This window comes from Tauraco erythrolophus, chromosome 17 (assembly GCF_009769465.1).
Source record: "Tauraco erythrolophus isolate bTauEry1 chromosome 17, bTauEry1.pri, whole genome shotgun sequence".
NCBI lineage: Eukaryota > Metazoa > Chordata > Aves > Musophagiformes > Musophagidae > Tauraco > Tauraco erythrolophus.
In genome coordinates this window covers 10,830,599-10,845,178 of record NC_141481.1, presented here as the reverse complement: position 1 = coordinate 10,845,178, position 14,580 = coordinate 10,830,599, and the positions used below count along the sequence as shown (strand labels likewise).

The following is a 14,580-nucleotide window of genomic DNA, read 5'->3' as shown; positions in this document are numbered from 1 at the left end:
TACACTTGACGAAAATCAAGGTTCTACGAGTCAAACTAAGCAAGCACAGAGCGGTGGAGAAATCTGATGGATGTAGGGTCACCTGCAGGAACAACAGGACAACTCATCTATCTCTTATCACAACTCCTTACTCACTCGTCACATCCAGGTAGCTGTACGTCTGTGTCTCCCCGGCTTTATTACTAGCAAAACACTGGAAGATTCCAGCGTCCTGAGGACGCAGCGCCTGGATCCGCAGCCCACCACTCAGCAGCACTTTGTAGCGGGGGTTTTCCAGCTTGCTGAGGGGAACAGAGTCCTTATACCAGACCAGGGTGGGAATGGGAACACCTATATAAGAAAAAAAAAAAAAAAATTTCATTATTTGTCTTTGTGAAACATGTTTTAGGTAGTCAAAATACCCAGCACTGTTATGGTCATATCCCTGGTTTCCCATCCTTCTACACCAATTATTTATATTTTTACAAGCTGCTTTTGATAAATGGAGGCTGCATCTTACATTATCAATGGTAATAATACACTGCAGAACATGTGGGAATAAAACCAGCAAACAATGAAAGGGGGAATGTTGAGAAAACATGTTATCAAATTACTTTCTTCACCCAATCATATTTCATGCTGCTACAAAATAAGATTTACAGCAATTTCATGTTGAAAGCCAGAATCATGCTACTTAAACAGCAGCAGTGTGGCAATACAGCAAATCTGTAAGACTGTTCCATCCCAAATAAGATTCGTCTGCGCTACTGTATCTAAGAAGTCAAAATAAAAAGGAAATGGCAAATTACACGCAAAAAATGAAGTGCTCACATGGCTGTATTCGAGTCCTAACTTGGCAGTTTGAGTTGATGTACAAATGACATGTTGGCAACAATGGGATAGATTTAAATTATTATTTTTATTCATTCTTGAGCTTCACTTGTTATTTGAAAAATGCAGACACTAGGAGAAACAAAAGTCCCACCCTAGACATAACTTACAGCCCTGTTTATTCCTGGTTATTTTCATGTGCATGTTCTACAAACCCCGACACAGGTATTTCACACGGTTTTGCTAGTCATGTCCCAGTCAGTTGGGATGAAGTGGCTGTAAACAGAGTAGGATTCTCTTTCCTTCGAGAGATGTCAGAGGCCTCACCAGTCACACACAGGTGTTCCCATCTCACTCCTCACATCAGATGATGTTTTATCTTTACATCCCAGAAACCCCGAACTGCTCAAATGCTGAGGGCCCTATGTAGGGACCCGAAGCAAAGCAGATATTTCATTATGTGACTGGATAATCACAGGATGACAAGGGCATCGAGCCGATTTAAGTTCTCTCAGCCCCAAACATGGCATTTTCATAATCGGTAGCTATTTTTACATGCATATCACTTAAAACCTCAGAGCTTCACATTCCCTTGTACTAAGGTAAGGAACTATGGACTTAAATTCACGGGTGTGTGAAATCTGCCTAAATAGAGAAAAGCAGGGTATCACAGAAGCAGTAAGGATGGGATGTCACTGATGAATGGAGCATTTGCAGACAATGAATTTCACTGCAATGTTGGCAATGACTTCAGGTTCTCAGAGCGAAATTGCTACGGGAAGATCTATATTATCTATATTATCATTTAAAAAATCTCAAAGTTAAATACTATCGCATTATACTTCCATTCATATCTTCTCTCAGCATACTTATTCTCTTTATACAGACAAAAGATATATTAACTCCTGGAAAGAATTTACAAACAATGTATGGAACGATTGAAAAAACAACATTCGATTGCTGCTGTTACTTTTATAAACACGTATCATTTACTACAATCACCTCTGATGCTTTTGTTCTGCTGATAAAATAAAATGTACTCATAATCTAGAAGGTAATCATTTCAGGAAGAAATCCACGATGTAGAGCACATTGTCTGATAGAGGAGAGAGGTAGTGTAGTAGCTTGCAATAGGTATAATTTAAATTTCATACAACAGCCCATATACAGAATTAGCGTAAATTTCAATGTTCAGAATTCTCGGTGAGAGTGTTATTCATCTCTTGAAAATCCTCCTGGGCAAATACAAATTATCACTGAGTAATGAAGAAACAGATGATGCAAAATGGAATAGTTCTCCTGATGCTGAGAAGCCTGGAAATGATTTCAAGTTTAAATAATAGCAACTCCATTTTCCCACACATTAGACTTGATAGACACCTAGGAAATAATGAAATCCTGCATTCAGTACACTCAAACCTTTAACATTGGTGTCATTCCATAAATCCCATTCTACTAACGGTATTAGCAAACCTTCTAATCCTATAATCACTGTGAGATACACCTTCCTATCACCAACTCAGCTGACAAACTGAATATTACCGTCTCTATTTTTCCACATTTTGGTTACAGATATCTTCCTCTACTCAAAGTTATGAGTCTGAATAATAGGATCTTATCTAAGCACTCTGATGCCTGTCAGCAGCATTCATTTGGGCTTTAGCGATCTTCCCAGAGAGATTTGTCTTCCAGCCTGTACACATTTGCTTTTATCATTTTGCTACCTCTTTGGCTATAAAAAAAGTTAAAACCAGCTTCCTTTCTTCTGCCCCTCTCCTACCCCACAGCCTTTCCTCTCCTCGCACCCCCAAAGGAATTTTCCTTCTTTTCATCTCTAAACACTTCTGGTGAAAAAATTTTGTACAGAAGATGACACTTTAAAGACCTTTTGGACTATACCTTTCCAAGCAGTATCAGTCCTACCTTCCTGTTTTGAGAGATTACACAGTGGCCTAAAAGACTAGTAACAATAAATAAAATAAGCTTATTTCTCAGTGTGTATGCAGCACTATTCATTTTTCACAGGCCAATTAATCTAATGTTCTAGAGGAGAAGGGAATGCAGGAAACAGACTGGTTCTGGCTTTGCCACTTTCTCTGTAACCTTGGGCAAATAATTTATGCAGTCTGAGGCTCAGTTTCCCCATCTGTGAAACAGATGCTTGACTCTTTGCCAAATTTAACTTACTGAAGAACCTGGATAAAAGACGCAAAATACTCACTGTGTCATTTTTGTTATTTATTTTGTATAGCCTTCTCTAGATCCCAGTGGGCTACTGGGGAATCCCAAAAGCATCTTTCATCTACTTGTCTAAACAGGTAGAACTAAAGTCCAATTAACTGCACTCCCTAGACACCACCATCACTGCCTGCAGCTCTAAACTTTCTATAAGCAAATAAGAAAAAGCATTTAAAGGAAACCCATTGAAAATGCAGGCAGCATCAGCAACTGCTGAAAGATATACAGCAGAGCATGGTTCCTGCGCCGTCGGATACACTGAGACTCCATTACAGGGAAGTATAAAGCCAGTCTGTGCAAGTGCAATTTTATTTACAGTTAATCTCTGCTTATACTGCGAAATTAATCTGTCTCTCTCACATTCAAAGTGCACCCAGACTTGGCAAATGGGCTTTGTGCACAGAACTTGATGGGGCTGGGGGAAATACAATTTGTCTTCGTATCTGTTGCAACGGTACAGAGCAGCTTTGCAGTTCCCCCATGTGCTTTATTCCAGCTCCTAGCTCGGAGCAGAGACAGCAACCTTCATTTACCCTCTTTTTAACTGCTGGCAATTGCCAGATTTGTGTAATAATACATCAAAACTCCTCTATGTTCAATACTAGTACCTGCCCCTTACAAGTCTGTTATAGATACTAAGCAAAATAATCCATGTGAAGACAAATTTCCATGCTCATGCACCACATTCATCAGCAAATCAGATGTGCACTAGAAAAGTTCAGCAGAAATAAATTATTTTCCCGAGTTAGAGTTCCCATATTTCCAATAAGACCTCATCTACTGAGAATGGTTATGCATGCCCTGCTAATCCCCTTGGGAGCTAAACTGCTCAAAGGAAGAGGTAGAGTATAAGGAAGAGTTAGAAGTCAACCTCTTCTCTCCCTGATTCCTCCAGGTTTTGGGCTGCGTTCTTTTTGTAATACATGAAAAACCTTTGAGACAGCAGATAGGTATTTTCAGCGACCATGAGACATCCCAGAGATTAGTCAAATAGTTGAATAGTATTGAAACATTTTTTAAAAAAAAATCTCAGAATGTTGTTTTAACTCAATTTCTCTAGTGATAAAACATTTAGTTTTAATTCCGCTGTTTGAAAAATCTTTTGCAATTAAAAAAATACAGATATGTTTGTAATACCACATGCTGAAACTTAAAGTTGGTGGCACATAGCCAGAATAAATGTCTATTTAGTCACATTTCCTTCCTTTGAAATTGTCTTTTCTTGGATGCTCAGGCACAAAATGCAAGAACAGCCCAAGGACAAAACACTATTTCCACCTTCTCAGCTCCAGTAATCTGTGCTTTAGCTATTTCCTGAGCAAGAGGTTGCATACACACAGCTGTGTTTAATAGTCCTTACTGGATTTTTTCTTCCATAAATTTTGTTTGGTTTTCTAAATAGCTTTTATTTCTGATCTTAACTGCTGCCCAGATCAATGACCTCCACAGTTTACGTTTTCTGAAAAAGAACTATCTTTGCTGTACATCCACCTGAAAATTTAGCTGGGTGCCTCCTCTACTTCTTGCACTAAGCAACGCAGAATCATCTTCTACTCACCCTCCCATATAGCACCCACTGCTCGGTCATCTCTTTCACAAAATGTTCTAGTCAATTTAATTTTTCATTATTCAAAACCCATGGTAGACCTCAGATTATACAATCTCTACTTCTCTCTATGTTTTCTAGTTTTTCTACATCCCTCTCTCCAACAGAGTGACCAAAATTGTGTGAAGTGTTTGAGATGGAGGTGCTGCCCCATGGATTCATACAGCGGCATTCTCTTATGTTTTCTCTATTCCTTTCCTCCCAGTACCTGACAGTTTCAACCACGGCTCAGCACTGAACCCATGTTTTCAGAAGACATACCTTTTCTGCATATTAACGGGAAATTTCATCTCTGTCAATAATTTCATCTGCCAGTTTATTTTCCAGTCAGTTCAAATCATCAGAACCTTCTGTGACTCTGTGGTCTGTTTTAATGTTGACTATCTTGAACAATTTTATATAATCAGCAAATATTACCATATTACTATTCACCCTCTTTTCCAGGGCATTTATGAATATGTTGAACAGCACAAGTTCCAGCAGAGATTTCCTGGGGAACTCCATTGACACAGGTCCTGCTGTGCTTCGTTTAAAAAGCTATTAATTAACAACAAGACCTCGTCTCTTAGAACCTGATAGCTTCATTTCTATAAGAGCCTTTTGGTAAGAGGCCTCATCAAAGGCTTCTAAAATTCTAAATCAACCAGATTTGAACACATGGTTGCTCATTGCACTAACCTATTTGCAAAGCTTCCCTCTGGAGAAGCAGTGTGGACTCCTTTCTACATAGAGGATAAAAAAATGCTTAAATCATAGTAAAAATACTATAATCATGTAATAACGAATATCTTTATTGGCTCTGATCTGGAGAAAGAACCCGTGCAAACAAGCTGTTAGTTAGGTTTGGGTGTTGTTTTAATCAAGGTTATGTACTTTTTACCGAAGGATCTCATGGCATTTTTATGTGTATTGCTTGTTAAACTCGGCATCATGGAAAGTGAGACAACAAAAAGTTCAGTCTCTTGCCAAAGTCATATAGTAATTGGTGACATACAGAAACCTGCTCTAATCACAAGACTACCATGCCTCCTATCTTTCTAGAGTGCTAAAATAGGAGGTGCTCCTATTTGTCTGGAAATAAATCTTAAAATCCATTTGGGTTAGGTGGAATTCTAAACATTTGAAGCCTTCTAGGTTATTAAAACGCCTGTCAATTAAAACCCGCCTGTAATAGTCCTCCTGCAGAATTCTCAACTACCCTTAAATGTCAGAGTTACTGGCATTTCTATTCAGTGTAAAAGTTCTGTAGGTTTTGAAAAAAAGGACATTTGAATTGTTGACGATATTGACTGTTTGCGTTGCAAACGACGAGTTCCAAAACCACACTTTCATCTCAGCTAATTTTCTGGCTCAAGACACTAACGTCTGTTATACAGCAACAAGTACGACGCACAGGCAGGCTGCCAGGGGGAAAGAAGCAGGAGTTGCCCTGCCCAACAGACAAACATGAACGTGCTGGCATTACTCATGTCTAAACTAAACCAAACCACAAGGACTGCCCAATTTTCCAAGGGCAAAGGCCGACCCTCTACCTCGTATAGGAATCTGTGGCAGCTAGCAACATTAAAAAGATGAAAAGTTGATGTAAGATGCTTTCTTCAGCACAGAATATACATGAGTCTTCCATCCAAGTTGGAACACGTCCGCACACTCACCCATCGCCTGGCACAGGATGTCCACGTCTTTCTCCACTTCAGCCAAAATCACGCTCTCGGGCTCAGCCGTAAAATACGGCGGTTCTTTAGAAAGGTGAAAAGAAACAAAAGTAAACAAACAAAGCCACAGCTAAACAAAAAATATGTGTTGATTTAAAGATATTCATCGTATCATCTCTTCAAACACGTTGTATTCAGTACAGCGTGTTACAAACAGACTAACTTGTCTGAGTTTGTCTCTATAGAGGTGCTTTCTTGGGTAGTAAAAGCATCATAAAAAAAAGCCAACAGTTTTTCGCTACGCTGAGTATGAATTCCAAAGAGTCAAGTCAATGTAAGGTAAGATTTAGGGGTTTGCACTGCAAATTAATACTCAGAGCAGGGGCTACTTTTCATTTTATAGGTCTGAATCATGGAACATTTTAATTCTTCGCTCAGAAGGGCCCTCCCGAGAGGTTTATAAAGGTTTATATTTACAACGTAGCATTTTATAGGATAGTTTGCTTCAGTATCTAAACTAAATTCCACCTCGTGAAGACATGAAGCATGTCAAATAAAGTGCCATAGCATGCCAGAGACCCGACATCAGAGGATAAGTGCAGCATAATTAAAAAAAATTCTTCTCAACTGTTTTATTTCTTGAAAGCAAACAGATTTAATGCTTTAATTGAAGTTATAGTAATAATCATAAAAATCCACACTTTATCATTAGGACTAAAGAAAAGATATTAGACGTTTAATTAAAGAAAGACAAGATTCCAGAAACTGTAGAGTATGCTGTCATGTAACTCTTTCTTCTATGCAGCATAAAATTGAAGAGCATCATGTCAAAGTCCCACAGGCATTAAGGTTGCAGTAATTATCATGGTAACTAAAAACTGTCATAGTCTGTTCAATGCAATTATCATCTGAGTACTGTTTTTAGAAGCATTTTATTTGATTATAACTAGAGTGCTATTGTACCATAGACAAACTCACTGGTAAGTTTTAGAAAATATAGGAGAGACAATGGAAGTAGCTTGTGAGAACAATTTAGTTAAATTTTCATTTTAAGGAAAAAAATGTTTCCAAAAAATGTAGTAAGCTACAACAAGATCCAAGGTTATCTGAGCTGACCTTGTCTCAAGTATCTTCACCAACCATGTCTGAAAACAAGACGTGCAGTTTGTATTATTTATAGGACATTATTATTTTCATAAATAAAACCAAAATCACATCATTTTATCCTGAAAAATCTTATTTCTCTTGCTATCACCTGTAGCATAGTACATGTTGCTAGCAGTTCACAGGGATGACATGACACGTCAGCAGGTACACATCAGTAAGCACTGGACTAGAACGCAAAACTCCCTTTTCCCAGCACTCCTTCCCACTAACTACAATAAAATACTTGCTTGAGTGTACAGAACTAGGGTCTCATTTGAGCACCAATGGATATTACAATTCTGTATTCATTCCAAATCAAGTCAATCAATATTAGTCCTCAAAATCCTGTGCAAAGGAGGAGGTGAGGTTGTAAAATAGCCTGGAATACTCATTTACCCAGCAAAACCAATGAAACAAGCTACCTGATTTATTACATTCTAATAATATACACGTGTTAACATTATTGATCCTCACTGCCTAAATATAAAGCTATTAATAAACATGCATAATAAGTTGTGATTTATTGCGTATGATCTCATACGTTAATCTAAACAACAAATTGGAAAGCTGAACATTTAATTGAAATTCACTGATGGCACACTCTTTGACATGTTTGATCAACTAAGTTGCTGAGTCCTCTGCAATTCATCTAAGTCCACATTTAACTCTGAGCATGCTCTTGCTTCTCATGCCGTCCTCCAAGCCTTGCCTGATGTTTACTTGTGCTCCACATTCCAGAATTTCATCTTCTTAATTTCCAGAATTCTGGCCTAGTGTCCATCCTTATTTATGTATCTGTTTGTGGACACACAAGGAAATGTCCATCATCCATCTCTCAAACTAAAATTTGGATCTTTCATTCTATGTCAAGTTAATTTGATTGTGAGGGGAGACAAAGGGGAAAGGTGGCCAAAGTGGTACAGGAGCAAGACAACATCCAGACATTCTCTTCTACCTTTGGGCTTCTTCTGTGGATGTCTCTTCAGTCAGCGAGGTTCAAGTGTATTTTCCAGCTTTTAGGGAGTTCCTCACTGCTCATCTTTCACCCTCGCCTTTATAAGGCACTCTGACCTTAACGGGCCAATTTCTAAACTCGCAACCTTCAGCTACCAGCTCTCAAACATTCTCCTAGATTAGCAACATATTCACACACCAGTGATAAATTTGCAAATTTATCTTCAGCACGGGCCTGTGGTCCAACTGCAAAACACTTAATGTGACCTCAAAGATGCTAGTGATTCCATGACCACTGCTTACGTGCTGCTGTTGCACAGTTTTCTGCAGTGATACTTGGCATATTTATGCAGTCTGCTTTCCCAGTGCCTCTCCCAAAATCCTATCCTACAATCTGTGCTCCTTCCTTTAAATCCCATACAGGCTGCTATGCCACCCTCGAAAAAACTTATTACATTAAGAGATGCTTTCGTGAGCAGGTATCAAGCAACGAATTACCTGACACGGAACTTGAAGTCAGTGACAACTGTCACTTAGCAAACGGGATGTGATGTTAAAAAAGGAAGATTCACATCAGCTTTTTTTGAAAGCAGCAGGGAGAAACAGAAGCAGACATGACAGAAAAAGAGCAGGAGCAGCAGAAAGATGCAATCTAAAGGCCACAGGTAATTCCCAGAGGACTTTCAGGATGTAGGTGTGCCAACAGATGATTTCCTGTCTTCATCAAGCCCAGATCCACCTTTTTCCCTTACACTTAAACCTGCTGAACTCAATTCTCACAGCCATTCCAGCAGCTGGAAGCCCTGCCAAATGCTACAATTGACACAAAGAGGTCAAGAGGCTGAGGCAACAATTGCTCATAGAGGAGTCACATCTTATTCTTGCCTCATAGCCACAGACATAGAAAACCTCTTGGAAGCAAATCTACAGTTTACTGATTGTTAACTACCTGCTTCTGCTGCCTGAAGTTAGAGACAAGCCTGGGTGGAAAAACAAGGCTAATCCATAAGGGAATTCTGGAAGACCTAGAATACCAGATGGACAACAGTGTTGTGGCATCCCAAGTCTAATATACATGGAAAATGAGTCTTGGTGATTTGAGGTACGAGAAAATCACAGTAGTATTGGTGTAGGAATACTCTTAGAGCTTTGAGGGAAATGAAACAGTGATTTTCACACAAGCTCTGCTGCTTTTCCACATGCCTGTGTCTTATGCCAGCAACACGGATGCTCGAAAGGTCCTTTGCAGTAAGGGTCTACACCTTCAACAGAACTCAGGCTGTGGAAGAAACAGAATCATAGAATGGTTTGGGTTGGAAGGGTCCTTAAAGGTCATCTAGTTCCTCTCACCCTGCCATGGGCAGGGACACCTTGCCCTAGCTCTAGTTTGAGGTGACTAGACAACTGAAATCTAGGTTCCTCACTTGAATCAGATGTATCATCTGCACATCAGGTGTGTGCCTGAGAGCCTGCAGACCCAGCATAAATGGCAAGTGAAAAATTCAGGGTATCTCAATTTGGGTGCTATACTCCACCTGGTGAATAACTATCAGAAAGAGGTCATAAAAATGCAGTAATATTTATAGGGGTCAGGTAGCATTCTGAAGGGGCATTCTGGCTGTCTGTATATATGACTCTACTGCATATTTATAGGGCTTGGTTTGAATCACACGGTATGAATTTGAACATTTATCGTTGTAGGCAATAATCATGTGTTGAAATTTAATATGTGTGGTGAAATTACAATGTCTTCCAAACTATATAACGTGCCAGACACAAGCCCCCCGGACACAGTGATTTCTAGGAATGACAGCAGTCTCTTGGTATCAGGTCAAACATTTAAATTTTTTTGAAATTATGGAGTCACAATAGTTAGAATAGGAAAGGACCCATTAGACCCAGTTCACCCCGCCGGCAGTGCAGCGTGCTGTGCAATGAGAGGGGTCACATCTCCCATAACACTGAAAGAAACAGATACTGTATTGTTGGGATATTGTATTGGTGTTTGATCTTAACTAAAAGGTCAAGAACAAGCAAAGGGGGAAAAGAATATTTGAATATAAATGCATGCTTTTAATAATTATTGAGGGTTTGAGGGTTGTTTTTTTTTTTTTTCACTAGAGACATCAGTGAAAAGATAGCCTCCCTGCAAAGCCCCTGGGAGCCTGCAAAATCTGATACAGTTCTAACTTCCCCCATGCAGAGTTACATGGTCACTGATTTTAACATTCAAAAGATAGCAGTCAGCACCCATTACATACCCTTCAAGCTGCATTGGAGATGTGTGACCTAATCCTAGATACATACATGAAAGTCAGAAAGAACACAGAAAGCCCCAGGGGCTCTTCCAAAGCTGAAATTCCTGCATCACTCAGAAATTCAGGCCTGTGTATTTAAGAGGAAAACTGAGCCTTAAACGTGGAAGCCTCTCTCTGGCATTACCATAAACTAATTTATTTGGTGAACAGCCTGTAAAGAAAGGGGAACTGGAAACCTGAGAGCCCTTTGTAGGTACAAAGTCCATATCTCCAGACAGCAGATCAGTCTGTGCGTGCTGAGAAGCCACATTGTACATGCAGGTGTAACAGGTTCCTTGAAGCAGGATTTTTCTTTGCATGAATATCAGGTTAAACCAGAAGGAGATGAAAAGGTACCCTTAGTTTCTTGCTACTACTTCTACTGCAAGCTGCAGTCTGTGTGCTCTAAAACCTTATAGCGGCACAGGGAACACATCTCCTGTTTGCAGAACTGAAAGAAGGGGGAACTTCTCCTGAATGTCAGAGACACCACCAGACTCCCCAGAATTCCCATTACTTCACTGTGGCATAGGTCCTGTGTGCATTTGGGGCCAAGGTGACATGTCTGTGTCCATCTCAAGAACCTCTGAGTCTCATCAATTCAAAAATGGTCAATATTTCTCTGCTTTGAGCCCAAACTGAATTTCAGGCAAGTTCAAAGACATTTTATATTATAGTTTTCCTGAAAACTCTCATCCTTTTCTTACGCACAGTACAAAAACACAGTCATCATGGTCTTTTCTTAAGCACAATACATTAACGCAATCATCATGGAAAAATTCTTTCCTTTGCTTTCAAGACATCATTTGTAGCGTTTCAAACTGTCTAAGCTACAGCCAAGAGAGCTGCTCTTTCCAGAGATCTGAGCACAAGGTATGGAGGTGAATAGCCACAGAGGAAAATAACTTCTGTTCTGGCAGTTGTATATACCTTCAATGCAAATTCATGGACAACAGCAATGCACAAGGTGGCCCTTCTGCATCTCCACACTTGCTCCTGAAGAAATACAGTGATGGAGGAATAGCCCTACAGTTCATCTCAGAGCCCAGCCAGGTGGGCCCTCCATATTAGCATGAGAATTTTTCCGACGTGTTCCCAAATCGCGTGATCCCATGAAGCTGTATTCATACCTGATGAGAACCAGAGTAGCCTTTAAGAGAGAGACAGACCTACCATACTCCCCTATTGCCTTATTTTCAGAAAGAAATCTATCCAGCTATGATGTAAAAATTCCCTCTAGGAAACACCAAGATGAGAATAACATGTTTATTAATGTAGTTGTTCTGGGCACAAAACTGCTCCAAAAAAGAAGGGAAGTCCTCTGCTGTGATTCTGCTTTATTCCATCTTATTCCTTTGGCCAAGCTAACAGGGCTTCAAGACCTCATCATACCAGGGGATTCTAACTGTTTTCCTTCTCAGTTTGTTCAGATTTTACTTTCCGACTGCATCTGATTGAAAGAGCATATGGATTTCACAAATTGGAAGAGTTTCCTTCCTCATTTTCTTAAGCTCCTAAAATTCATAATTTCCCATAGAACAATCACTTAAGAAATTACTATTGCAATTTGTCGCTAACGGAACTTGCAGAACTGAAGCAAAAGAATTTAAGATTAGCTCAGTTTTCAAATTGGTTTTCTCATGAGAAGATTCCTTAAATTACTTAATCTTCAAACTCTTAGTGATAAAACAAATGTGCTCTTATCTAATCTGCAACAAATCTTTCCCAAACTGTTACTCTGCCAACTGAGGAACATGCTACCCTTTAAAAATTTATAACAACTGCAGCTAATAAAACCAGAGTTTGGAACCACCTCAGTTTATCTTTGCTGGAACAATATGAAGATGTCAGAAAGCTCTTTGTCACATTCAGAAGAAAATTGCACTGCAGCACAAGACTAGAGGATTTTCCTCTTGCTTATGCAGTACTACTTTATTACGTATAGAGATTCAGATTTTTCAAATATTGTGATTTCAATTTACAAACTGAGATATACTCTCAGAAATCTTCTGAAAAAAAAATCAGATACTAATGTAGGCCACAAATAATAATTCGAACTGAGTATCTACCTTTGTAACAAGTTCCACTGCCTTCTAATAAAGCTCTTGTCACCATCTCAGCCCACACTCCAGTTATGTGACTTTCCTTAGCTGGGAAAGGCAAAGACTGATATATTTGTAAAAAAGCTTTGATTAACTCAGAATTTGGGATATCTTTGATGCATCTTTTTATCGTTAGCCCTATTCGATCTGTTAACAGTAAAATATTTTTCTCTATTAATCCACAAAAGCTCTCATTACCATACTGTCGATGATCTGTATTTGATTTATTCCAACCATTTTGAAAACAAACCTCTTCTATTAACACAATTTCCTTTTTCTGTTAGTCAAGACCTCTTATTAAGTCCACACTGTGTTATTCTCCCAAGCAGTACAGCTCATTATCAGGTCACTATCAACATGTACACACTACAAATATTTTAGACATGCAAATGGACAAGCATACTTGATTCTCTGTAAGTACTACTCCAATAGATTATGAGGGATGCACCACAAAAAACCTTAGGTTTCAATCTTATCTGCACTTTCCTCTAGAACCTGTCCCTTGACTAATTAAATGACAGCCAGATCCATCCAAGAACTGCAAGATTGAATATAAGTTATGCATTAACTGCTAATCCTTTGATTTGGCTTCCTGTTTAGAATTAGAGATCCATCCCGCAGCTCAAGAAACTCATAAATAAAGAAATCTATCAGGCTTTGCTGACACATTGAGTAAACACCTGCAACTGAAGTGTCTTGTTCCATCAGAAGGAAATAAAAGTAATTGGTAACCAATTTGTTTCTGCTTTCTTTCATCTGCTTGTTCTTATCTACAGGTCTTTTCATAACTTCATTCCCTGACAGCTCCCTAAAACAGGCTAAGAAATAAATAAAACATTTAAAAATAAGAGAGCAGATAAGCTACTAAAGAAAGGCAGCACTGCTAGTTTAATATAATTCCTCAATGATTGTTTCTCAGTTTTATTGTAACTGTATTTAAGAATCTTTTACATTAAGCGAGAGGCTGCTTTAAGTATTGCATTAGGCTGGATCTGGCAGCAGAGCAGCAAAGTTAAACTAGTTACAATAAAATCTTATGAATAAGGAAGAGTTTAAACCAAAACCGTAAATAAGTTAAATCCGTCTCTGCTCCTTAAAGGGAAGGAAAGCTGTGAGGTAATAATTCTAAGAAACAGAGTACAAAGAAAAAGACTGGAACCAAACTTCATCCAGTAGGTAATAAATATAATAAAGACACAGTGCTACAAATGAACCTGGAACAGAGCTTTGTAGAGAGAAGAGCTGTTTTTTTTCTCATTTGGCACCAGCTACTATCAATTGCTCTAGTACAATACAGACCATACAGCAGAGTCTTTAAAATGGTATTTTTCGGAAGGCTAAAAGAGTGTGGAGAATCGCTTGCTGAATTCCCTCTGCAATGCCCTGCTCTGAAATGCATGTGCATGAATTCTGATCAAGGCTGAGACTTGTATCCCTGCCAGAGCAATAACCTCTCCAGGACACCGGCACAGTTATTACTGGGACCATTACATAAAAGCCAGACTTTACACAATCAGCTCTGACTTAAAAACATCTAAATGTCTCTGTTCTAAACCGTCTCTTTTATTCCAAAAGTCCTGAAAACCTCTGCACTGTGTGCAGCGTGCTAATTTACGTTCTCATATCGGGATATGGCATGCACAGTAACCACCATTTCCAAGCGACAGCCTCCTTGCTACAGCAAAACTCCAACACAGAGGTGATGGTGGAACCAGGCCAGTGAAAGGGCACCAATGGCCCTTTAAAAACATTAAGTCCAAAGTTTCTCTTGG

At 39.1% G+C, this 14,580-nt stretch overlaps 1 protein-coding gene across 1 annotated transcript in view; it reads right to left on the bottom strand.

The window, feature by feature from the left end:
• SDK1 (sidekick cell adhesion molecule 1) overlaps positions 1-14,580 on the bottom strand; it is a 402,092-nt gene that overhangs the window by 136,734 nt on the left and 250,778 nt on the right. Inside the window, exons 8-9 of the mRNA XM_086622010.1 lie at positions 6,310-6,393; positions 136-330 (exon numbers count right to left, since the gene is read on the bottom strand). Of these exons, the coding sequence (XP_086478136.1) occupies positions 136-330; positions 6,310-6,393 (279 nt within the window). The remainder of the gene's footprint in view (positions 1-135; positions 331-6,309; positions 6,394-14,580) is intronic.